Source organism: Phalacrocorax carbo, chromosome 30 (genome assembly GCF_963921805.1).
Source record: "Phalacrocorax carbo chromosome 30, bPhaCar2.1, whole genome shotgun sequence".
Classification (NCBI taxonomy): Eukaryota; Metazoa; Chordata; class Aves; order Suliformes; family Phalacrocoracidae; genus Phalacrocorax; species Phalacrocorax carbo.
Genome location: NC_087542.1, coordinates 172,790 through 194,277, shown reverse-complemented (window position 1 = coordinate 194,277; position 21,488 = coordinate 172,790). Strand labels below are relative to the sequence as shown.

The 21,488-nt window shown below is 67.9% G+C and overlaps 6 protein-coding genes and 1 non-coding gene across 9 annotated transcripts; 1 reads left to right on the top strand and 6 right to left on the bottom strand.

Annotated features, from left to right (window-relative positions):
- Positions 1-293: 293 nt before the first annotated feature.
- On the bottom strand, positions 294-1,450 carry WDR83OS (WD repeat domain 83 opposite strand). Its single transcript, XM_064437231.1, has 4 exons — positions 1,366-1,450; positions 1,172-1,277; positions 558-655; positions 294-433 (listed from the first exon to the last, which is right to left on the bottom strand). Exons 1-4 carry the CDS (start codon positions 1,398-1,400, stop codon positions 367-369), a joined length of 306 nt encoding a protein of 101 aa, XP_064293301.1. The 5' UTR covers positions 1,401-1,450; the 3' UTR covers positions 294-366.
- Positions 1,451-1,457: 7 nt separating this feature from the next.
- Positions 1,458-3,804, top strand: WDR83 (WD repeat domain 83). Its single transcript, XM_064437230.1, has 9 exons — positions 1,458-1,592; positions 2,303-2,423; positions 2,510-2,615; positions 2,695-2,743; positions 2,833-2,959; positions 3,036-3,103; positions 3,191-3,299; positions 3,391-3,505; positions 3,577-3,804. The coding sequence occupies exons 1-9, from the start codon at positions 1,490-1,492 to the stop codon at positions 3,727-3,729; spliced, it is 951 nt and encodes a 316-aa protein (XP_064293300.1). The 5' UTR covers positions 1,458-1,489; the 3' UTR covers positions 3,730-3,804.
- DHPS (deoxyhypusine synthase) lies at positions 3,797-6,787 on the bottom strand. 2 transcript variants are annotated; one of them, XM_064437228.1, is made up of 9 exons: positions 6,403-6,787; positions 6,155-6,316; positions 5,354-5,475; positions 5,185-5,281; positions 4,981-5,067; positions 4,780-4,810; positions 4,590-4,693; positions 4,352-4,477; positions 3,797-4,270 (listed from the first exon to the last, which is right to left on the bottom strand). In XM_064437228.1, exons 1-9 carry the CDS (start codon positions 6,601-6,603, stop codon positions 4,175-4,177), a joined length of 1,026 nt encoding a protein of 341 aa, XP_064293298.1. In that variant the 5' UTR covers positions 6,604-6,787; the 3' UTR covers positions 3,797-4,174. The 2 variants fall into 2 exon arrangements, with proteins under 2 accessions (XP_064293298.1, XP_064293297.1); XM_064437227.1 differs by having other exon boundaries at positions 4,780-4,885; positions 6,403-6,727.
- Positions 6,788-6,951: 164 nt separating this feature from the next.
- On the bottom strand, positions 6,952-10,188 carry FBXW9 (F-box and WD repeat domain containing 9). The gene is made up of 11 exons (XM_064437226.1): positions 10,076-10,188; positions 9,367-9,744; positions 8,855-8,994; positions 8,603-8,731; positions 8,376-8,488; positions 8,205-8,296; positions 7,971-8,119; positions 7,758-7,871; positions 7,574-7,663; positions 7,404-7,469; positions 6,952-7,239 (listed from the first exon to the last, which is right to left on the bottom strand). The coding sequence occupies exons 2-11, from the start codon at positions 9,740-9,742 to the stop codon at positions 7,165-7,167; spliced, it is 1,344 nt and encodes a 447-aa protein (XP_064293296.1). The 5' UTR covers positions 9,743-9,744; positions 10,076-10,188; the 3' UTR covers positions 6,952-7,164.
- Positions 10,189-10,550: 362 nt separating this feature from the next.
- On the bottom strand, positions 10,551-18,099 carry TNPO2 (transportin 2). 2 transcript variants are annotated; one of them, XM_064437296.1, is made up of 25 exons: positions 17,919-18,099; positions 17,053-17,219; positions 16,743-16,818; positions 16,433-16,582; positions 16,262-16,368; positions 16,062-16,195; positions 15,467-15,548; positions 15,244-15,366; positions 15,037-15,155; positions 14,871-14,931; positions 14,446-14,611; positions 14,159-14,311; positions 13,846-14,071; positions 13,465-13,636; positions 13,153-13,239; positions 12,963-13,070; positions 12,723-12,881; positions 12,549-12,636; positions 12,354-12,452; positions 12,160-12,255; positions 11,964-12,039; positions 11,778-11,877; positions 11,428-11,502; positions 11,214-11,345; positions 10,551-11,108 (listed from the first exon to the last, which is right to left on the bottom strand). In XM_064437296.1, exons 2-24 carry the CDS (start codon positions 17,149-17,151, stop codon positions 11,238-11,240), a joined length of 2,664 nt encoding a protein of 887 aa, XP_064293366.1. In that variant the 5' UTR covers positions 17,152-17,219; positions 17,919-18,099; the 3' UTR covers positions 10,551-11,108; positions 11,214-11,237. The 2 variants fall into 2 exon arrangements, with proteins under 2 accessions (XP_064293366.1, XP_064293367.1); XM_064437297.1 differs by having other exon boundaries at positions 17,053-17,166.
- Positions 14,684-14,750, bottom strand: LOC135310179 (small nucleolar RNA SNORD41). Its single transcript, XR_010370382.1, has one exon. It is a non-coding gene; the product is annotated as a small nucleolar RNA SNORD41 (small nucleolar RNA).
- Positions 18,100-19,681: 1,582 nt separating the features above from the next.
- On the bottom strand, positions 19,682-21,309 carry TRIR (telomerase RNA component interacting RNase). Its single transcript, XM_064437306.1, has 3 exons — positions 21,024-21,309; positions 20,201-20,278; positions 19,682-20,100 (listed from the first exon to the last, which is right to left on the bottom strand). Exons 1-3 carry the CDS (start codon positions 21,261-21,263, stop codon positions 19,993-19,995), a joined length of 426 nt encoding a protein of 141 aa, XP_064293376.1. The 5' UTR covers positions 21,264-21,309; the 3' UTR covers positions 19,682-19,992.
- Between the last annotated feature and the right edge of the window lie 179 nt (positions 21,310-21,488).

The following is a 21,488-nucleotide window of genomic DNA, read 5'->3' as shown; positions in this document are numbered from 1 at the left end:
TTGGACCCTTGGAACCCCCCGGCTCCCCTTGGACACACGCCCCCCCCCGCGCCCCCCAGTTCCCCAGGGCCCCCTTGGACCCCCCCCCGCCCTCACACCCCACTGCTCCCTCTGACACTTGATGCTTTCCCCCACGCCAGGCTCCGCAGGTCCCCCAGGCGGGGTCCCTCACCCCTGGGGCTCCCCCACGCCTAGGGAAGGGGGGGTCCATCCACCCCACCCGCCTGCAGGCGCCGCGGCTCTGAGCAGGGTCCAGCCCACACAGGTACGAACAAACCGCAACAACCACGAGCTCTGCCCCAGCACCCCCTTTATTGCCCCAGCCCCGACAGGACCTCTTGCCTCCCCAAGGAACGACACTGGCCGTCACCACGGGGGGGACATGGGCTGGGGGTTCTGCAGGTAGGACATCACCACTGCGGAGATGGAGAGCCTGGAGCGGGGAGAGACACCAGCCCGGGCTTCAGAGACCCCCACCAAGGCAGGACGGTCTCGCCGCCATCCCCTGCGCAGGGGATGTGGCACCCGGGGGCAGATGCGGGGCCGCTGGCACTCACATGAAGCTGCTCATCATCTGCTTGGTGTCCTCAGAGCTGCGGGAGTTGGCGAAGCTGATGAAGGAGCAGTAGACGGCGATCCAGGCGCACCACTTCAGCTGTGCCCAGAGCGGTACGGTGTGGGGACCCCCCAGGGGATGGCCCCTGGGCCCCCCGAGCCCCCTGGGGATGGCCCCTGTCCCCCGAGCTCTCTGGGGATGGCCCCTGGGCCCCCCGAGCCCTCTGGAGATGGCCCCTGTCCCCCGAGCTCTCTGGGGATGGCCCCTGGGCCCCCCGAGCCCTCTGGAGATGGCCCCTGTCCCCCGAGCTCTCTGGGGATGGCCCCTGGGCCCCCCGAGCCCCCTGGGGATGGCCCCTGTCCCCCGAGCCCTCTGGGGACTGTCACCCCTGGACACGGCCCCTGTCCCCCGGCCACCTCAAACCCCCACGGGGATGGCCCTTGTCCACCCTCAGCTGTCCCTGTCCCCTCCTTAGCCCTTGGCCACCCCAGAGCTCCCCCAGGGACAGCCCTCAGCCCCCAAAATACCATCCCACCGCCCACCCCGGGCTGATCCCGGTCCCCCCCCCGCCCCGACCGGTGCCGGCGTCCCCGGGACCGGGGCCGGTGTCCCCACCTTGAGCATAAGCCCGCACATACTGAAGACCATCCCCAGCAGGTTCATGTAGTCGGGCGTGGGGTCCTCCAGCGCCGGGTTGGTCTCGGTGGACGGTGGCTTGTACCTGGGGGCGGCGCCGTCAGGCGGGCCGGGACCCCGGTCCCCCTCCCGGTCCCCCTCCCTGTTCCCCCGCGCCCCCTTCCCGATCCCACCTGGCCACCCGCGCCGGCCGCCGCGGGTCCGCCATGCCGCCCCGCCGCCCGCTTCCGCCGCCGCCGCCGGAAGAAGCCCCGGCCCCGGCCCCGGCCCCGGCCCCGGCCCCGGCCCCGGCCCGCCATGGCCTTCCCGCGGCCGCGGCCCGCCCGCCCCGAGCTGCCGCGGCAGCGGGTGCGGACGGTGCAGTGCGGGCAGGGCGCCGTGCGGGCCGTCCGCTTCAACGGTGGGAGCGGGATGGGGGGGGGACCCGGGGCGGGGGGAGAGACGGGGACCGGGGAGGGGGGAAACGGGGACCCGGGGGGAGAGACGGGGACCGGGGAGGGGGGAAGCGGGGACCCGGGGGGAGAGACGGGGACCGGGGAGGGGGGAAACGGGGACCCGGGGGGAGAGACGGGGACCGGGGAGGGGGGAAACGGGGACCCGGGGGGAGAGACGGGGACCGGGGAGGGGGGAAACGGGGACCCGGGGGGAGAGACGGGGACCGGGGAGGGGGGAAACGGGGACCCGGGGGGAGAGACGGGGACCGGGGAGGGGGGAAACGGGGACCCGGGGGGAGAGACGGGGACCGGGGAGGGGGGAAACGGGGACCCGGGGGGAGAGACGGGGACCGGGGAGGGGGGAAACGGGGACCCGGGGGGAGAGACGGGGACGGGGGAGGGGGGAAGCGGGGACCCGGGGGGAGAGGCGGGGACCGGGGAGGGGGGAAACGGGGACCCGGGGGGAGAGACGGGGACCGGGGAGGGGGGAAACGGGGACCCGGGTCCCACCCCACAGGGAGGACCAGGGACCCCAACTCCTTGGTCCCATCCCAGGGAGGAGGAAAGGAGCCCTGGGCTCCTGTCCCTGGGGGGAAATTAGGGACCCCATCTCCTGGGGAGGGGTGTCCACTTGGGGTGCTGGGGGGTCACCTCAGCTGACCCCCCCCCCCCCCAGTGGATGGGAACTACTGCCTGACCTGCGGCAGCGACAAGTCCCTGAAGCTCTGGAACCCGCACAAGGGCACGGCGCTGCGCACCTACCAGGGGCACGGCTACGAGGTGCTGGATGCCGCCGGGTAAGGGACGGGGGGCTGCGGGAATCCCCCACACCCTTTGGGGGACCCCCCCAGCCCCGCTGACAGTGTGCCTTGTCCCCCTACAGCTCCTTTGACAACAGCCAGCTCTGCTCCTGCGGGGCTGACAAGACCGTGGCGCTGTGGGACGTGGCCACCGGACAAGTGGTCCGCAAGTACCGGGGACACGCAGGGGTGAGGACACGGGGGCACCCAGGGGATCTGAGGGGGGTGGGGATCCCTGCAGGGTACTGACTCCCTGCTTCTCCCACAGAAGGTGAATTGTGTCCAGTTCAACGAAGAGGCCACCATCATCGTGTCTGGTAAGGGAGAGGTCTTGGAGGGCCCTGCCAGCAACCAGAGCCACCCCCAGCACCCCCTGACACCCCTTTTCCCCTCCACACCCAACCAGGCTCCATTGACTCCACCGTCCGCTGCTGGGACTGCCGCTCCCGCCGGCCCGACCCTGTCCAGGTCCTGGACGAGGCCAAGGACGGCATCTCCAGTGTGAAGGTCTCCGACCACGAGATCCTCTCAGGGTGAGGGATGGGGACGGTGGGGCCCCCCAGGGTCAGGGCTGGCGGGCCCCCCAGCACTAACACCCCCTCTCCACAGCTCCGTGGACGGCCGGGTCCGACGCTATGACCTGCGTGCCGGCGAGCTCTACTCTGACTACATAGGGAGTGAGTGAGGCAGTGCGGGATGCTGGTGGGAGAGCGTATTGAGTGGGGGGCTCCCCAGGACACCCCCAAACTTCTGTCCCCTTCCAGGCCCCATCACCAGCGTCTGCTTTAGCAAGGACGGGCAGTGCACCCTGGCCGCCAGCCTTGACTCCACCCTGCGTCTGCTGGACAAGGAGACGGGGGAGCTGCTGGGCGAGTATGAGCCCCCTTCCTGTGGCTCTGCACTCCCCTACGGGGCTGTGGGGGGTGCCCCACCTCACCCCAATCCCCTCGGGACCCCCCTGCAGGTACACAGGCCACCGCAGCACGGCTTACCGGCTGGACTGTGTGCTGAGCGAGCAGGACACCCATGTGGGCTGCGCCTCCGAGGACGGCAACGTCTATTTCTGGGACCTCGTGGAGGTGAGTGAGAGAGACGGGGAAGCTTTGGGGGTCCCAGGGGAGCACCCCCACATCCTCACACCCCTCTGCAGGGCTCGCTGGCGCTCAGCCTGGCAGTCGGCCGCGGCGTAGTGCAGTCCCTCTCCTTCCACCCCACCCTGCCCTGCCTGCTCACCGCCACCGAGGGCCACATCCAGCTCTGGCGCGAGGAGACCTTCCAGCCCGAGGGGGACGCCGCCACGTGACGCAGGTTTCGGGGGATACCAGGGGTGCCCATCTGCACCCCCCAGTAACAAGGAATAAACCCACAGGGTGGAGAAGCCGCCGTGCTTTATTGGGAGCGCACAGAGCCGCCCAGGCAGCTCAAATAAATATAAGTACTGGGGAGAGGGGAGCAGGCAGACAGTGATAGGACACACGTGACAGGCAGGTGGTGTTGGGGGGTCCTGGCTCCCCCACTCCCCCAGAATCGCCCTGCTCTCTCCGGCTCTGCACTCACTGGTGTTAGGGCGCAGGGAGCGGAGCCTGGGGGCATCAAGATGGGAGCCCCTGCAGAGGTACTGGGGGCTCAGCCCCCCCAAGGTGGGGCAGACCCCTCCCAAGGTGAGGTACTGGGGGCTCAGCCCCCCCAAGGTGGGGCAGACCCCTCCCAGGGTGGGGTCTCACGCCCTGGGACACCCTGCCACTGGTTCAGTCTCCTGGCTTCTCTGAGGCAAAGGCATCAGCTCTCTGGGCAAACGTCTCCGCCACCAGCAGCGGAAAGACTAGGGAGGCATCAGCATAGACCTAGGCACAGGAGAGGGGGTGTGAGGGTGGGGGAGCTCCCCCAGGCACCCCAAATCCCCCACCCCGGTACCCCCATCCCACCTTGACGGGGGTGGCATCCATTCGGATCTTGCCCCAGGACACAGCCTCGTCTGGCCGCGCCCCAGAGTCAGAACCGTCGAACTCCTGCGCCGTGTTGACGTAGACGGAGAAGTCGGCCCCATTCCTCTGCAGGGCAAGAAGCGGGGTGAGCCCCCGCACCCCCTCCCCACCCCCTTGGGTGCCCCACAGCCCCTCCCCGTCCCCGGGGACATGGCAGGGGGCCCACATCCTCCCTCACCATGAGGTTGGCGTTGGCGATGTGGTGCTTCACCAGCCCCCCGCCCAGGATAATCATTCCCGTCTTCCTGGCAAAGAGGGCCTGGGTGTTAATGAGGCGCAGGTCTGCAGGCAGAAACAGCCGTCAGGGGACCCAGGTGTCCGGGGGGACACGCAGGGGTCTGGGGGGATCCCCCCAGGGACACACTCACCCTCCACGATGTCCAGCACCAACCCTGGGCGCTTGTAGGAGTGGAAAAAGATCATGTCCCCCAGGGAGCCGTCGGTGAGCGCCGGGCTCAGCACCGGGATGTTGTTCTGGAGAGGGGACGCAGTGACGGGCCATGAGGGGTGGCACCACCCCCGGGACGGAGCGGCGATGCCTGCGGTAACCATCCCCCAGCCCCACCTACCTTCTGCGCCCAGTAACAGACTGATTCGGGGTTGTTGATCTCCTTGCCCAGCCGCGCGATCATCCTGGAGGGAGTCCACCTTGCACCCTGCCGGACACCACGCTCAGCACCCCCATCCAGGGTCCCCCCTACCCAGGTGTCCGGGCCCCCTGCACCCACCCCAAGCCAGGGGGGACCCAGCGTCTAGGCCGGCCGCCCCCCTACCTGCGTTTCCTGCTCATCCACCATCTGCTCCAGGATGGGCATCAGCCAGTCCTCAAACTTGCAGTAGTTGTCGTTGGGCACCAGCAGGTTCCCGATCCTGGGCAGGAGGGGACGGGCTCAGCCGGGGAGGGGACCCCAGTGCCCGGGAGGGGACCCTGGTGCCCCCTACCTGTTGATGCCGCTCTGGCGCAGGTCCTGGCCCCGCAGGCTGAAGTCCCCGATGTAGGTGGGCGCCAGGCACTTGATGAGATCCTCCTCCACGCCCCCCGCTGTTGTCACCAGCACGTCCACCTGCCCCCAGCGGAGGTGGGCGTCAGGACCTCGGGGACCCCCTGAGGCAACCCCAGGGATGAGGCAAGGGACCTCAGGGGACCCTACGGCAATCTGAGGGACACCTCGGGGACAGGGCTGAGCCCTCAGGAACTTCCAGGACACCCCAGAGAGCAAATGGGGAATGCTGGGGACACAGAGGTCCTGAGGGACCCCTTGGGGACAGAGCTGGGACCTCAGGGACCCCAGCGACAGCCTGGGGACAGGGTGGGACCCCTTGGGGACCTCAGGGACCAAGCTCAGAAGCCCCTGGATCCTGCAGGGACCCCAGGGACAGCTGGGGGACAAGGCTTGGGACCTCAGTGACACCCGAGGGAGTGAGTGGTGCATCCTGCTGGAAACCCTACAGGGACCTCAGGGATAGGGTGGGGGGGACCTTGGGGACCACCCAGGGGACAGCCCAAGAACCTGAGGGACCCCTGGGACCTCGTGGACCCCAGATGGGCAGGGCTGGGACCTCAGGAACCTCCCAGGGACAAGGCTAGGAACCCACAGACCCCACAGCGACCCCAGGGATAGGGTGGGGACCTTGGGGGACAGCCCAGGGGCCACCCCAAGGACCCGGGGGCTCCCCCGGGGTGTTTGGCCGTGGCCCCGGGGCAGGTGGGACCCCCGACCCTTCCGTTGCGCCCCCCCGCACCATGTTGTGCTGCACCAGGTAGCGGATGGTCTCCCGGACGCCGGAGCTGATGAGGTTGGAGGTGAAGCCCAGGAAGATGGTGCAGCCCGAGGGCGGCCGCGGACCGCCCAGCCCGGCCCGGGCCCGCTCCTCCTCGCTCAGCGGCTCCAGCTTCGCCGCGATCTGCGGGCGCGGGGGGTCAGGACCGGCTCCGGCCGCGCCCCGGGCCCCCCCCTCCCGGTCCCCCTCCCGCCCCGCGGCGTCCCCACCATCCGGTGGATCTCGGCGACGGCCTGGGCGAAGCTGGTGGCCTGGAAACCGGTGGTGAGAAAGGAACGGAGCAGAGCGGCGTGGTCCGGGCCGCCGGCGAAGTCGTACCCACGCACCGGGAGGCTGTCGGTCGGGAGGGGCCCGCTCGGCTTCAGCACGGCCCGCAGGGCCTCGGCGGGGACCTGCCCCGGCGCCGCCATGGGGCTCCGGCCGCCTCACTCCGCCGCGCCGCCGCCGGGCGCCGCCATCTTGGCCCAGCCCCCGGCGCCGCCCTGCGGCTGCGCGCCGCCATCTTGTTCCGCCCCCCGGCTCCGCTCACTGCGGCTCCGCGACGCCATCTTGTCTACCCTCCCGCCGAGCGGCTCTCTGCCGTACAGCTGCGCGCCGCCATCTTGAAGCAGGGACGGTGGCCGCGGAGGCGCAATACACGGCCGGCAGCGAAACATCTCGGCTCAGGGAAAGGCTCTGGACCTGGGTTACCCCGAAACCTCCCACACCCGCAGCGCCCCAAAACCACGGATACCCCCGCGGGGAGACGCAACCTCTGCTCCAGTCAAATCCTTTTAATACCCACGAACAGATGGCAGCTCCCAGCCCCACTGAGGGCCCAGGGCTGGACCGTCTCCTCCATGTTGGGGGGCGCAGAGGGGTATCTGCACCCGGTGGGAGCCCGCTGGAAGTGGGGACAGATCCCCCTCAGCAGCGGGGAGCCCCCCAGCCTCACTTCTTGGGCAGCACAAGTATGGGCTCACAATGGCACATCAGGTCCGGAGCCTCCACACCTCGACCGAGAGGCCTCCAGAGGCGGCTGCCACCACATTGCCCTCCACACTAATCTAGAGGGGATGAAAGGGACATCAGGGGAGCCGGGGCGACCTGCTGTGGGGACATCCCTCCACTCTGGGGAGCCCCCAGTGCAAGAACCAGCACGGCAGATGCCACGGTGGGGGAAGCCAAGGTGCTTGCACACGCGTGTGTGAGGGTGTGAGTGCCTCCTTACCCCGTTGAGCACATCATCATGCGTCCAAGAGCAGATGGTGCGGGGAGGGTCCGTAGGGACATGTATCTGCAAGAGAGCGAAAGTCATTCACAGCCCTCCAGTCCCCCACAACCAGGTCAGCAGGGCCCCCCCAGCCTGGTGCCATGTGGCAGGCACAGAGGGACCCTCACCCGCAGTGTCCTGTCAGTGGATGTGGTGTAGAGGGACCCCAGCGAGTACCAGAGCCCTGTGATCTGCAGCCGGTGCCCCACGTCAAAGTACTGCAGGAGGGGAGACACAAAAAAATCCACACTGTGAGGCATCGGGGGGCACCCAGCCCCTCCCTACACCCCCCAAACCCCTTGGAGTCCCTACCCGGGCAGGCTGGAAGCTGCCAGCATTGTTCCCGAAGACATACACCCGGCCCTGGTTGTCCCCAGCCCAGAGCTGCGTCCCCCGGTATGACATGGAGAGCAGGTAGTTTTCCAGCTGAGGAGGGAAGAGAAGGATTGGGCTGCAGGTGATGGGGGACGGAGCCCCCAGCCCCGTCCCAGCTCCCCGAGGGCTTTGGGAGGCAGCAGGACCCACCTGCAGCCGCTGGAGGACCCCATCAGCACGGCGGTCAAAGACGACAAGGGTCCGGTCCTCGCTGCCCGACACAATGAGCCGATCGTCGGCCACCAGGGACAGGACGGCACTGGCATGGGGCTTGTAGCTGCGCACCAGGGCCTGGCCGGCTGCAGGAGGAAAGGGTATGAGCCGGGGGCCCCCCAGCATCCCCCCCTGCCCTGCTGGGGACCCCCAACTCCAGGCAGGACCAACCTCGCGGATCGTAGACTGTCACCGTCTTGTCATAAGTCCCGGTGACAAGGACATCGGGGCGGTAGGAGAGGCACAGCACAGCCGCCTTCTCCCTGGGGGTGAGGGGAGAGTTGGGCTCAGCTGGACCCCACCGGGACCCCTGAATTCCCCCAGGACCCCCCCATGTGTTACCTGATCTCCCCGAACTGCTGCCCCTCAGCCTCCAGGTCCCACAGCTTCACTGTGCTGTCCCAGGAGCCTGAGCACACCTTGTTGTCTTGGGAAGCCAAACACCAGACCCAGCCCTACGAGGAAGCACCCAAACCCATGACCAGTCGCAAAACTGCTCCAGGACCCCCAGCGCCTCCGCAAGGCGGGGAACCGAGGTGGGAGGGGGAGATAACAGCTGCGCCCCCCACCTTGTGCGTCCCATTGCGCTCGGTGCCCAGCGCCTTTACCAGCACCTTGCTGGGGGCCTGGCCCAGCTGCCGCAGGTCCCACAGGTTGACATTGCGGTCGCGGGCACCTGAAACACAGAGGGTCCCTCCCTGCCAGGGAGGGGGTAGTTGGGGTGAGGCGAAGACACACACACACACACACACACCCCCACCCCCACCCCCACACACCCCCCGAACTGGGGGACCCCCCCCCAATGCCCGGCGCATCCCCACCTGCAGCAAGAGGACAGAATCGACGGAGGCAAAGTGTCCCTCGTCCAAGGAGAAGTGCTCCATGGCGACCCCGCCACCCCCCCAACGCTGCAGGTGCTCCTCCAGGTCCACGCAGGCAGCTGACCAGTCAAACCCCTCCTCTGAGGGGAAATGGGGGTGTTGGGGGGGGGGGGGGGCTAAATTGATGGGGGTTCCAGGGCACCAGGGGGTCCCCAAGCCACCCTCTTTGCATCATGCAGTGTCCCATAGCCACCTCAGGGGTGGCAAAGTGGGGAAAATAAGGCGTTGGGGAGGGGTCCAACCCACTGTGGGGAAATAGAGGGGTCAGAGGGTATCCCCAACTTCCCATGTTTACCCTCTGTAGTGCCCCGAGGATTGGCAGCGCAGGGAAATGGAGCATCAGGGACGCCCTCAACCCACCGTAGGGAAATGTTTTGTGGTCCCCAACCCGCCAAAGGGAACCAGAGCATCAGGGGGTCCCCCAGTCACCCCATCCCCGCCCCCAGACCCACCTTCCAGGACAGGGAAGGGTCCACGGGCACTGCGCTGCAGACGGAGCCGCCAGGCCACGGCGTCCCGGGCCACCTCCCGCAGCACCCGGCAGACGCGGGGTAGGACCCCCCGCACCTCCCGCGCCCCCAGGTACCCGCAGATCTCCAGCAGCAGCTCCAGCGGCAGCGCCAGCAGCCCCCCCGCGCCCTCCCCGCCCGGGGGCGGCCGCTTCAGCCCCGGAGGGGGGCGCGGGGGGGGCGCGGGGGGGCTGGGTGCCGGGGTCGGGGCGGCGGGGAGCGGCGGGGGGCGGCCGGCGGGGGTCCCCGGGCCCCGCAGTCGGGTGACATACTCCTGCGCCTGCCGGTCGGGGTCGTCGGGCGCGGGGACCCCCTCCATGGCTGAGGTTGGGGATGTCAGTACCTGCTACTGCCTACCCCCCACCAGTAACACCAGGACTCGCCCCAAACCGGGACACCCAAGAGCGGGATCCCCCCAGATCCCTGGGACCTCCCCGCCTCAATGACCCCTCCACCCCCGGTATCGGGCCAGACCCAAATCCCCCCAGAGCCCCCGGTTCCGGCAACGCCCGGGACCGGGACCCAGCCCAACGCCCAAGTCCCTCCAGCCCCGGTACCGAAACCGCCCGGCATCACCTCACCGCCCCCCCCCCCCCCCCCGCCCGCCCCCGCCGCTAGGTCTGGGTCTCCCCGAACCCCCGCCCCCCCGTACCGGGGCGCGGCCCGACCCGGCCCCGCCGCGTCCCGTCGCCACGGCCACGGTAGGATCCGCTTCCGGCGCGCTGGCACGGCTGCACCGCCCCCACGTGACCCGCGCCTCTTCCAATGAGTGCGACAGGCGCGGCCTGACATCATCCAGCGGCGCCGGAAGGGGCCCACGTGCGGCAGCCGGGCCACCGAGAAGAGCCGCGGCGGCCCCGCGAGGCGGCGGCAACACCCCCACCCCCGGCGGAAAGAAACGGCACCGAGACGGCGGAGGGTCAGCTGACTCTCTTTACCAAGCAGGAACAAGGGGGCGCAGTGCAACCGGGCCCGCCGCCCCCCGGTGTCCCCGTCCCCGTTCCCCCATCCCACCCCCCCACCCCCCCCCCGCCGTAGCCGGTCCCTGCGGGGCGTCGTCGTTCCCCACCTCCCCCCCTCCCCCCCCCCCCCGCCCTGTAAACGGTAAAAAACGGAACGAAACGGGGAAAAAGAAAACACAAGAAACGTGGCACCGACTCGCTCACGACAAAGCACAACGGTGGCGGCTCGGCCCCCCGCCCGCCCCACGGGGCCCCCCCGCGCCCCTCCAGCCCGGGGCCGCTCTATATGTTCCTATAGGTTTGTCTCCATAAATGTGTGCATGGGTAGGGGGTGGAAGGGCACCATGCGGGGCGGGGGGGAACAGGAACATCCTACAGCGAAAAGGGGGGGGGATCGACAACCCCCCCCAGCCACCCCATTTTTGGACCCTTTTGCCCCGATTTTTACTCCCCTCCCCCCCCCCAGGGTTTTGGGGTGCCCCTGCCGTGGGTCCATCCCTCCCTCGTGGCCGCCATGGACCCCCCCCACCCCCAGTCCCCCCTCCCCTTTCTCCCCCCAGGGGTGAAACCGATCTTGGGCCCCCCACCCCGGGGTGGCTGGGGATGGGGTGGGGGGGCATCGTGCCGTGGTCCCCCCACGCGGCTCCTCCCGCCCCCCTGAACCCCCCCGGGCGCAGGGTCGCCCGCTCACAGCCGCCGTCCCGACGGCCTTCCAGCGCCGACCTGTGGGATAGGGAAGAGGGGTCAGGCAGGGTCTGTGCATCCGGGGGGAGGTCCATCTGTCTGTCTGCCTCCCCCATTTTGGGGGTGCTGTCCCTCTCCCCGCACCTGGTTCCAGTGCCTCTGCCTGGCCTAGACCCCATAAAATGCTGCCAGCCGGTCCTTGAGCAAAGGTGGGAACTGCTCCGAAAACTGCTGCCAGTTCTCCTCACCCACCTGGTCCTTGAAGCCGTGGAGGATCTGGGAAGGGGGTTAACAATGAGGAGGGGGCCCCCCTGTGGCCTGAGGCATCCCCAATCACCCCCGTTTTTCCCCCGCTGACCTTATAGAACATGTCCCGCAGGTCATCCTTAGGGCTCACCCAGGACGCGACAGCGTCACAGAAGAATATGAAGTCCTGGGGAGGTGGAACACAGAGGGGGGTGATGGGGGGACAAAATGCGGGGGGAGGGCAGGCTGGGGAGAGGCCCAGAGACACCCCCGTTTTGGATAGAGCCAGGCTGCAGCCAAGCTCCCCCCAAAATCTACCCTTCCAGGGGGTGGTGGCTGCCCCTGAGCCACAGAGGGAGCGGGAACTCCCAACCCCGCAGCTCAAGGGCAGCAACCCCCCCGTCCCTGCAGCTTAAGGGCAGCCTCCAGCCCCGGCAGAACCACTGGGCGCCCCCCCAGTACCTGCACGACCCCTCCAGGGTTCACCCCGATCATCACACAAATGCCACGGAAAGCCGAGTCTTTCTCCTCGTTGTCCCGGATGTTACGGAGGGACGTGCACCTTGACGGGGGAAATTGGGGTTCAGTGCTCCTCCCCCCTCTCCTGGGGGGTGAGCGGACCCCCAGAACAGCCCCCTCCAAACTCACCAGGGCCGGATGAATTGCTGCAGCATGGGGGCCACCTCCTGTGGGCAGACGAAGCCCAGGCGCCCGATGGTGATGGCTGAAGGCAGAGAAAGGGGGTTTGGGGGGGGCATGGCAGCGAAGGCCCTCTCCCCAGCAAAGAACCCCCCCCAACCCAAATCCCCACCTGGAGGTCCCACTGAACCCCCCCCAGCCTCACCTGTGTTCTCCAGGAGGGTTTTGGGGGTGTTGGGGCGGTTGATGATCTCCACCAGGTTGTTCAGGACCATCTGGACGTAGGGCTGCATCTCTGCCCCTGCCAGGTGGGGACAGGGGGAGGTGGGTTTGTCAGGGCGAGGGGTTCAGTTGAGCTCCCGGGGGGCTGGGGGGCTCCAGGGGGCCCGAGGTGCTCACCCATCTGCATGCAGATCTCCCCGATGGCCCAGGTCGCATTGTTGCAGACAGAGATGAACTCGGGGTTGAGGTTGGTGCCCAGAATGGGCATGAACTCAGCTGGGGGGAAGCAAGGTCAGCAGTAGGGACCCGCCCCCCCAGCACATCCTTTTGGGGTCCACCCACTTCACCCACCCCCACAGCCCCGGCACCCACCGATGCAGGGTTTGACGTGCACAAAGCAGGCCTTGGTGAGGTCGCCCAGGAGGGCGAAGGAGCTCTGTCGCACTTCAGGCATGGTGTCCTGCAGGGAGCGGGCAGGGGGTGAGCGCTGGGGGGTCCCGGTGGCCCCTGGACCAGGCTGAGGGGGGGTCCTGGGGAACCCCTCACCTGCATGCACTGGAAGAGCAGTGTCATGATGTTGCTGCGAGCCACCAGCTGCTCCACGTGGCAGCCAAGACCCTCGGCCAAACCACTCAGCAGGTCCAGGGCTACAATCATGAAGTCTTTGTCGGGGGCCTCATACTGCTCCGGGTGCTGGTTATACATCTGTGGGGAAGGGGGGGGGCCGCGGTCACCCCACAGGGGGTCACACCCCACGGCACCTGGGGAAGGGGGGCCACTGCTCACCATGGCCTGAGCCAGCGTCTTCTGGACCAGGGTGACGCAGCGCTGGTACACGGGCTCGCAGTAGGGCAAGAAACCGCTCTGCAGGGCGGTGGCCACCGAGGACAGGCACTGCGGGCAGGGGGAGAGTGAGGGGAGGGGGCCGAGGGCATGGAGCCCCCCCTGCCACCACCCTCTGTGCCCCACGGCTCACCTCCAGCAGCGGGAAGAGGTCCTTGTCCTCGTCCTTCAGCTCGTTCCACTTCTGGATGAGCGGAGGCATCAGCTTCTGGATGTATTCCTGCACCCCGGGGGAGAGACACTGTCGGCGGGGGATGGGGACGAACATGGGGGGCACAGGGCTGCTCCCCCTCAGCCCAGGGACCATCAGACCAGAGAGATCCACACTGGGTGTTCGGGATTCGAATGTCTGTTGTCACTTGTCATCACCAGTCCTGGGCTGGGGCACAGGGACGGCACAGGGGTGCCGTGAGGACCCCCAGGAGCGGGACACCCCACATCGTACCGGCTGGTTGAGGTGGTGGCCCACAGAGTCGGCGAGGGTCCCGATGGCGTCATAGAGGATCAGCAGGTTTTTGTGCTGGTACTTGCCGAAGGCGAAGACCAGCGTGTCCAGGATGAAGCTGAGGTACGGCACCAGCTCCGTGCAGGCCTCCTCCTCCAGCGTGGCAAAGGCGCTGGATGGGGGAGAAAGGGTGTCAGCAGCCCCCCATGCCAGGGCTGAGCCCCCTGCGCACCCCCACTCTGGGTCAGACAGTACGAATACGCCATCATCACAGCGACTCAACTCATCAGGTTCCTCATCCTGCCCAGAGACGGGCTCAGATCCAGCAGATCCTGCCCCAAAACACTACGGGCAGCTCCAAATTGTCCCCCCAGCCCTTACCTGCAGGCCGCCTCCTGCACCCGCTTGTTGCTGTCAAGGATGCGTTTGAGCAGCTCAGTCATGAGGGGCTTGAGGTACATGTCGGGGGGCTGGCTGACCACCCAGTGGGCGTAGCGGCTCAGGGTCCAGCAGGCGATGGAGCGCACCAGCGCCTTCTTGTCCGACAGGCATTGGATGAGGTGAGGGATCAGCTCCGGCAGGTAGGGCACCATGCCCTGCATGCAGCCTGGGGGGCACAGGGAGGCTCAGAGACCCCCAGCTCTGGCACAGCGGCGGCTCGAGGATGGCCCTTTGCAGGCAGCCTGGCACCCACCTTCCGCAATGGCCCCCAGGACGAGGATGCCCGACTCCTTGATGACCCACTCGGGGTGGAAGAGGAGCTCCTTGAGCAGTGGGAGGAGGTGGGGCAGCAGCTCTTCCCGGAAGACGTTGGCCAGGACGTCCAGCGCGGCAGCCGAGCACTTCCCTGCCGGGCGTGTAAGAGGGGACAGGGTTAAACCCTCCAGAACAGGCACCTCAGGGTTTAATTAATGTCCAGAGCCCCCAGGGCTCACGACAGGAGCCCAAACCCAGGGCCGGGACCCCACAATGAGCCCGTACTCAGGTTCCAGTCTGACAGTGTGTCATCATCATCCTCATCCTCTGCATCGTCAGGGTCCTGTGGCCGCTCCTCCTCATGCTGCAGTGTCACCGTGCGGGACTTGTGGAAGCGGGGCTTGATGTCCTGCTCGCTGTCAGGAATGGCCTCATCCTCCTCCACATCCCCCTGAGGGGACAGGAGACATCATGTCACACCACGGGGACCCCCACGGCCCGTCCTGGGGCCCCCCAGCCCCCCGTGGATCAGACAGTACGAACACAACAGCCATCACTGGCATCAGCTCTGAATCTGTCATCATGTCCAGGAGGTCTTGGGGCAGCTCCTGCCTTGCCCCAGTCCCTCCAGTTTAACCAGTACCAGCCCCACAGAGCTGGGGGGCAGATGGGGAGCCAGGCACCCTCGCTTTCTCAGCCTGACCTCATACCTTGAGTAGGATGATGTCAATCTCCGAGTACTTCATGCCATTCACCAGGATAGGGATGAGCCTATGGGGGGCAAAGTGGGGAATTCAGGGGCTGGGGGTGGGTTGGGGGGACTGGGGGTGGGTTGGGGGGACTGGGGGACAAGAGGGGGCCATCCCAAGCACTCACTGCACCAGGTGGGAGGTCAGCACCTCCTTGCAGATGGGCTGCTCGGCCAGCGTCAGCCAGAACTCACAGGCCTCCAGTGCCACGTTCTCGTCGCTGTCCTGCGTCCGCTGCAGCATGTACTGCAGGGGGGGCAAGGGGAATATGTCAGCCCCCCCAACCCACCCACCCAGGGATCCCGTGGAAGCCCTCCTGCCCCCCTTGTCACACCTGGATGATGCTGTGCATGTGGGGGATGAGGCGGTCGATGCGGACCTCCAGCAGCATCACCAGTGCGCGGCACACATTCTTCCGTACCTCGGGGTCCTCATCCACCGCCAGAGCGAAGAGGTGCTGGGTGGGGGGACACACAGGAATCCACTCACCCCCAACTGCTCTCGGAGCTGTTCTGGGGGGGAGCAGTCTGGGGGGTTCCCCCCACCCAGCCTCTCACCTCAATGAAGGTGTCAATGTTCTCCATCAGCGCCTGAGCCCGGTCCATGATGAACTGGTTGACGCAGGCGATGGCATGGGACCTGGGGGGAGAGACAGACCATGGCGGGGGTCCGGCAGGCTCATTAGCTAACAGTGAGGAACTGGGAGTGGGGGTCAACCCAGCCACCTGCACCTCCTAGACCCCACGGCCTTAAATTAGCTCATGAGATGGAAACGTGCGCTGGGCTGGAATAACCTCCTGCCCCAGTCCAGACTTGGCATGACACAGAGAGTCCCCACGGGATGATCTGGGGACATGGGAACAGGCTGAGCTGCCCAGTCTAGGGGGGCTCAAATCCCCGCATCACCCTAATGGGGTCACGGATGGAGCCAGACCACCCGCTGGGGGGAAGGACAGGGACCAGGGGACCCCAAGACAAATCACAAACAGTGGCAGGGAGCACAGAAATAGCTAATTTCTCACCCCATCTCATTGAATAGCCACGTGACAGCTCTGGGCACGGCCCCCCAACATTCCCACCCCAGCTGGGACCCCCAATCCCTCTGCACCTGACCGTGGGGCTGCAGGTGTGTCCCCCCCAGCACACCCATACCTGATTTTGGGGCTGCAGTGCTTGAAGAACTGGAGGAATTTGGGGATCATGACGTTGAGGGGCCGGTTGAGCGCATCACTGTCCAGGAGCTCGGAGGAGTCTTCACAGATCTTCTGCAGGGCCCCAAATGCCCCCTGCGCGCCAGAGGGGTGTCAGCGCCAGCCGCAGCCCTCCCAGCCCCCCCGGCCGGCCCCGCGCACCTCGCACGTGTTGTAGTCCTCAGAGTTGAGCAGGTTGCAGAGCTGCGGCAGCAGCTCCGGCCACATCTGCAGCTCCCCCTTGGAGGCGATGGTGGTGATGAGGATGCCTGCAGGGGGGTTATTAGCGCGGGGGGGCCGGAGGTCCCCGCGGGGGCCCCTGCCCCATCTCACCGATGGTGGCCCGGATGAGGGAAGACGCATCCCCGATGTTGTTGAGACACTCCTGCTTGATGAACTCGGCCACGGGCTGGGGGAAGCTCTGGTAGTGCGCCTTGACGTTGTTCTTCAAGATCAGGCCGCTAAGCGACCGCGTGGGCTCATCTGGGGGGGGGCACGAGTTGTTAAAGGGGGCCACAACATGCATCCCCTCCACTTCTACCTCCCCAAGCCCAGAAGAGGTGGGCTCAGCTCCTGCATCCACCTCTGCTACCGCCCTGGGACCCAGGAGACCCCAAAGCTCGCTGACCACAAAGCGACCCACCTTCAGACTTGAGCCGCGTCAGCACAAAGATCAGGTAGTTGTTGAAGTCGGGGAATTGATTCAGCTGCTTCAGCTTCTGCCCCGGGTGGTTAAGGACAGTGACGGGGACAGGGATACTGCCCCATAACGAGGACAGCGATGCTGTACCAGATTAACATGACGGAAACCCTCCGTTCCCCAGGTCCAGCCCCGTCTCCCGTGGCTGCTGACCCCGTTAACAAAGGAAATCCCCAAATCCCCTTTCCCCAGCTCAAATGGGGACGGGTGGGTGTGTTGCTTCCCGCACCCCACACCCCCTGCCTCAGGATACATCCTGCACGATGCGCTGCGTGGCCGTGTTGGGGGACTGCGAGTCCTTCAGCAGCTGCAGGACCTGCTGCAGGCCCTGCTCGTCCGGCTGCCAGTCCATGGCGGCTGGGGGGCCCTGGGGGGCGCAGGGGTCAGCGGCTGGAGGGGGAGGGCGCAGATCCTGGGTCCCTGCGGTGGGGTGGGAAGCGGGACAGGGATCTACCGCAAGGAGTTGCGCGGAGACGCGGAGGGGACGCCCCTGGGATGAGCGCGGTTCCCGGGGCGGGGGCGAGGGACGGTGGGGCCCCCCCCACCGCGGCTGGGGGCGCAGCGGGGCGTGTCCACGCGGCAGCTGGCGGGGGGGGGGGGGAGGACAGACGGACGGATGGACGGACAGACAGACGGCGGCGGGGACACGCCGCGCACGTGGGGATGGGGATACCTCGTTAAAGGCGGCGATGAGGGGAACGCCGTGGGACCGGGGAAAGGAGGAGCAGATCTCCCCCCCCGCTGCATCTCCCGAGGCTATAAACGCACCCAGCCGCGCACCCCACCCCCCCGCACCCCCGTTTGCCCCCAGCCCACCTTCACCTCCCCCGCCCACCCCGGTTTGATCCTCTCGCCCCCGTAACGCCCCCACGGCTCCATCCCCCCCGCAGCCCCCCCCCAAATCGGCGCCCCCCGCCCCGCCCCCCCGCCGCTTCCCCCCCGCCCCCCCCCCCAACACCCAATTACCCCCCCAGCCCTTAATTCTCCCCTCAGCTCCCCTTTTCCCCGCCCCGGCCTTCCTCACCCCCGCCTCAGCGCCCCCTCAGCCCGCTCCCGGCTGGGCCTCCCCCGCCCGCCAGGCCCCGCGCCGCTCCTCCGCCGCCTCCGCCGGGCCGGTACCTGCCGGGGGAGGGAGTCCCGGGGCTCGGGGAGGGGGGAAGGACCGGGGACGGGAGGCTCGGTGCGGCCTGGCGGAGGCGCAGGCACCGGCGCTGCCCGAAGAGAGCGAGCGCGGCACGCGGGCGCTGACCCCCGCCGGCCACCGTCCGCCCCGCCGCGGGCACCACGTGAGCGCGCGGGAAGGACGGGGCCGCGTCACGTGGGCTGGAGGCGGGGCCACGAGGAGAAAGGGCGGTGTAGCTAAACGCATGCGCAGAGTACACCCCGTCTTCCCCCCACGCCGGACTACATTTCCCAGCGCACCCCGCGGGGCAGGCCGTACCACTGCGGGGAGGACACCCCCCCCCGTCCAGCGCCGGGTGGGCGGCGCCGGCCGGGACCTGCCGGGGCCGGGAGCGCTGGGGGTACTGGGAGCGCTGGGAGGTGGGGCCGGGGCGTTCTGGGGAGACTGGGAGCACTGAGAACGGGGTGTGCTGGGGGGACTGGGAGCACCGGGAGGTGGGGACCCCAAGGTATGCTGGGGGGACTGGGAGCATCGGGATGGGGGACCAGGGTGCGCTGCGGGGACTTGGGAGCATCGGGATGGGGACCAGGGTGCGCTGCGGGGACTTGGGAGCATCGGGATGGGGGACCAGGGTGCACTGGGGGGACTGGGAGCATCGGGATGGGGGACCAGGGTGCGCTGGGGGTACTGGGAGCATCGGGATGGGGGACCAGGGTGCGCTGCGGGGACTTGGGAGCATCGGGATGGGGACCAGGGTGCGCTGCGGGGACTTGGGAGCATCGGGATGGGGGACCAGGGTGCACTGGGGGGACTGGGAGCATCGGGATGGGGGACCAGGGTGCGCTGGGGGGACTGGGAGCATCGGGATGGGGGACCAGGGTGCGCTGCGGGGACTTGGGAGCATCGGGATGGGGGACCAGGGTGCACTGCGGGGACTTGGGAGCATCGGGATGGGGGACCAGGGTGCACTGGGGGGACTGGGAGCATCGGGATGGGGGACCAGGGTGCGCTGCGGGGACTTGGGAGCATCGGGATGGGGGACTAGGGTGCACTGGGGGGACTGGGAGCATCGGGATGGGGGAACCAGGGTGCGCTGGGAGCATCGGGATGGGGGAACCAGGGTGCGCTGGGGGGACTGGGAGCATCGGGATGGGGGACTAGGGTGCGCTGGGGGGACTGGGAGCATCGGGATGGGGGACCAGGGTGCGCTGGGGGGACTGGGAGCATCGGGATGGGGGAACAGGACATGTTGGGGAAATGGAAGGGAATCAGGGTGCGCTGGAAATGTGAACTAGGAACAGTGGGTGGAAGAACTGGGGTGATCACAGTGCATGGGTGGAACTGGGAGCACAAACCTGTGTGGGCTCGCCCCAGAAGGGCCCATCCCTGCCTCCACCCCAGCCTCCTGGGGGTTGCAGGCTGCAGGCCCCCCCACCCCAGAGGCACAGCCACCTCCCACCCCAGCTTTACTGGGGGGGGAAATGCCAAAAATGGTGGAAGTTTGGCGCTGATTGGAGCAATAAATAAAGGGTTAAAGGGTGGAAGACTCAGAGACAGTCAGTGTCGTGGCCGGGGGAACTACACACCCCAGGGAGTGACAGCATGGGGCTCGTTATGTCACCCCATCACACCAGTGACGCCGGGGGTCTCAGCCTCTCACTCCCAAACACCTGGAGACCCCCAAACCCATGAAACCAGGGTAACAGCAGGGGTGGGGGGCAGCCCCCTCCCCAAAAACACTGACAAGTTGCTCAGCAGCTCCGAAATCTCCGAGGTCTTTAATGCTGCGACAGCGGCCCCTCTGCTCCTGCCTTTCCCCTCCCCGTTTCTCCACTTTTTACCCCAAAACCACCACCCCCCGGGGGCCTGGCCGGAGGAGGAGCGGCGGTGGGTCCTGGCAGGCGGCGGAAGCGGCAGCAGTTTGCCGGCCAGTGTCAAGTCCTGGTTGCCGGCGGGACGGGAGCAGCGGCCCCGGGCACGCAATCGGTATTTATACATATAAAAGGGGCAGGGCCGGCACCTCCCCCGCCCTTAAATAAGTATATACAGGGGCGAGTCCGGACGCGGGCATTATTTCACCAGGGGCCGGGTTTTGTCGTCATCGCTGCACTGGTGCGCCTTGTACTTTTTCACCTCCGCCATGTACTTGGCCCAGGCGTCGCCTTTACTCGTCAACACCTGTAAGAAAATGAGGGGAAAAGAGATGAGTGAGCACACCGTCCTCCCCGGCAGCACTGTGTCCCCACCCGGGAGGGGTCAGGGGTCCAGGAACACCCACCTCCTCGTCCGTTTTTTGCTTCTTGGCCACCACTCCCGTCTTCAGGGCCAGCTTGTTCCCCCCTCGCCGCCTGCCCACCTGGGGGAAGGGACAGAACTGCCACCGTTACGCATGCCGCGGGGACAGCGCCGTCCCCTGCACAACGGAACAGGAGGGACGTCTGTCAGACCCCCAGCCAGTGGCCGTCCATCCATCTGTCCGTGGCAGTCAGCACTGCGGGGTCCCCGCTCCTGCCTGGGGTGAGGGGGCCGGTGGCCACTGGTGTCCCCGAGGTGGGGGTGACATCCCCCAGGGGACAGTGGTGCCAGAACAGCTGCTGCTGCCCCCGTTCCACAGGAACGGAGAATTTTGGTGCTGTTTGATACAGTTTAACAAGAGGCAAAAAAACCCCCAAAACAAAAAACCAAGCAGTATGGCAAGGAGCAGGCAGGGAACCCCGAACAGCCCGGAGGTGCCCCCTGGAACGTCCGCATAGCAGCAGCGCAGCCCCCCTGCAACATGCCCCCCACTTGACGATCACAGGTGCCCGAACAGCTCCAGGACCCCCGTGCCAACAGCCCCGCCGAGAGCCCCAGGTGCGGAAACCGCGTCCCGGGACGCAACGCCGGCAAAACCGGGGCCTGCACTCGCGTCTGGGGAACCGGCTCGCACGGGAAAGATCTCCCGCCGCGGGCAGCCGCTGCCAGGAGGAACGCCCGCCGCCACCACCCCCGGCGCCAGCCCGAGAGCACCGTTACCCCCGCGAACCCTCCGCCGAGCGGGTAGGCTAGGCAGCGGCGGGGCCGGCGGGAGCGGGAGGAGGCCGCGGGCCCCGCGTCCTTACGAAGCTGAGGGCGCCGCCGCTCCTCTTCGAGCCGTCAGACCGGTGCGGGCCGGGCCCGGCGCCGCCGGGAGACTCCGCGGCCGCCGCAGCCGCCGCCGCCTCGCGCTCCCGCTGCTGCTCCGCCTCCATCTTCCGCTTGAAGAGCTCCAGGAAGCTCCCGTCGTTGGCGAAGACGTTCACGCCGCCGCCGGGCCCGGGCGGCGGCGACGGGGCCTCCCCCTCCTCGCCGTGCGCCTCCATCTTGTCCGCCGCGAACGCCGCGCCGCGGGGGACGCCGGGAAGCGCGCGGCGCGAGCAGATGACGTCTGCGCGACGGCCCGTCAGGGCGGCGTTGCCGGGCAACGTCTGGGGCGCTCACTGCCCTGCCCCGCCCCCCGCTGGATCGCCAGACGCAAAGACCAATCGACGGCGGGGGGCGGGACAAGGCGGCTGGGCGATGGCGAATGAGGGCGCGGGCGGGCCGCC

What these genes read in the sequence shown, in the direction of transcription:
- DHPS (XM_064437227.1), bottom strand. Translation starts at nt 6,603, where the DNA reads ATGGCGGCGCCGGGGCAGGTCCCCGCCGAGGCCCTGCGGGCCGTGCTG. An exon ending in TCGCCGAGATCCACCGGATG is followed by an intron (nt 6,317 to 6,402) that starts GTGGGGACGCCG and finishes CCGCGCCCGCAG; the next exon opens with ATCGCGGCGAAGCTGGAGCC. An exon ending in TCGCCAACGCCAACCTCATG is followed by an intron (nt 4,478 to 4,589) that starts GTGAGGGAGGAT and finishes CTTGCCCTGCAG; the next exon opens with AGGAATGGGGCCGACTTCTC.
- TNPO2 (XM_064437296.1), bottom strand. Translation starts at nt 17,151, where the DNA reads ATGGACTGGCAGCCGGACGAGCAGGGCCTGCAGCAGGTCCTGCAGCTG. An exon ending in TGCTCTTCCAGTGCATGCAG is followed by an intron (nt 12,637 to 12,722) that starts GTGAGGGGTTCC and finishes CGCTCCCTGCAG; the next exon opens with GACACCATGCCTGAAGTGCG. An exon ending in GCACGTCAAACCCTGCATCG is followed by an intron (nt 12,453 to 12,548) that starts GTGGGTGCCGGG and finishes GCTTCCCCCCAG; the next exon opens with CTGAGTTCATGCCCATTCTG.
- FBXW9 (XM_064437226.1), bottom strand. Translation starts at nt 9,742, where the DNA reads ATGGAGGGGGTCCCCGCGCCCGACGACCCCGACCGGCAGGCGCAGGAG. An exon ending in ACCCTTCCCTGTCCTGGAAG is followed by an intron (nt 8,995 to 9,366) that starts GTGGGTCTGGGG and finishes ATTTCCCCTCAG; the next exon opens with AGGAGGGGTTTGACTGGTCA. An exon ending in ATTCTGTCCTCTTGCTGCAG is followed by an intron (nt 8,732 to 8,854) that starts GTGGGGATGCGC and finishes CCTCCCTGGCAG; the next exon opens with GGAGGGACCCTCTGTGTTTC.
- WDR83 (XM_064437230.1), top strand. Translation starts at nt 1,490, where the DNA reads ATGGCCTTCCCGCGGCCGCGGCCCGCCCGCCCCGAGCTGCCGCGGCAG. An exon ending in GACCACGAGATCCTCTCAGG is followed by an intron (nt 2,960 to 3,035) that starts GTGAGGGATGGG and finishes CCCTCTCCACAG; the next exon opens with CTCCGTGGACGGCCGGGTCC. An exon ending in CTACTCTGACTACATAGGGA is followed by an intron (nt 3,104 to 3,190) that starts GTGAGTGAGGCA and finishes GTCCCCTTCCAG; the next exon opens with GCCCCATCACCAGCGTCTGC.
- WDR83OS (XM_064437231.1), bottom strand. Translation starts at nt 1,400, where the DNA reads ATGGCGGACCCGCGGCGGCCGGCGCGGGTGGCCAG. An exon ending in CGGCCGGCGCGGGTGGCCAG is followed by an intron (nt 1,278 to 1,365) that starts GTGGGATCGGGA and finishes CGCCGCCCCCAG; the next exon opens with GTACAAGCCACCGTCCACCG. An exon ending in TGTGCGGGCTTATGCTCAAG is followed by an intron (nt 656 to 1,171) that starts GTGGGGACACCG and finishes CTCTGGGCACAG; the next exon opens with CTGAAGTGGTGCGCCTGGAT.
- TRIR (XM_064437306.1), bottom strand. Translation starts at nt 21,263, where the DNA reads ATGGAGGCGCACGGCGAGGAGGGGGAGGCCCCGTCGCCGCCGCCCGGG. An exon ending in GCGGCGGCGCCCTCAGCTTC is followed by an intron (nt 20,279 to 21,023) that starts GTAAGGACGCGG and finishes CCCTTCCCCCAG; the next exon opens with GTGGGCAGGCGGCGAGGGGG. An exon ending in AGCAAAAAACGGACGAGGAG is followed by an intron (nt 20,101 to 20,200) that starts GTGGGTGTTCCT and finishes ATTTTCTTACAG; the next exon opens with GTGTTGACGAGTAAAGGCGA.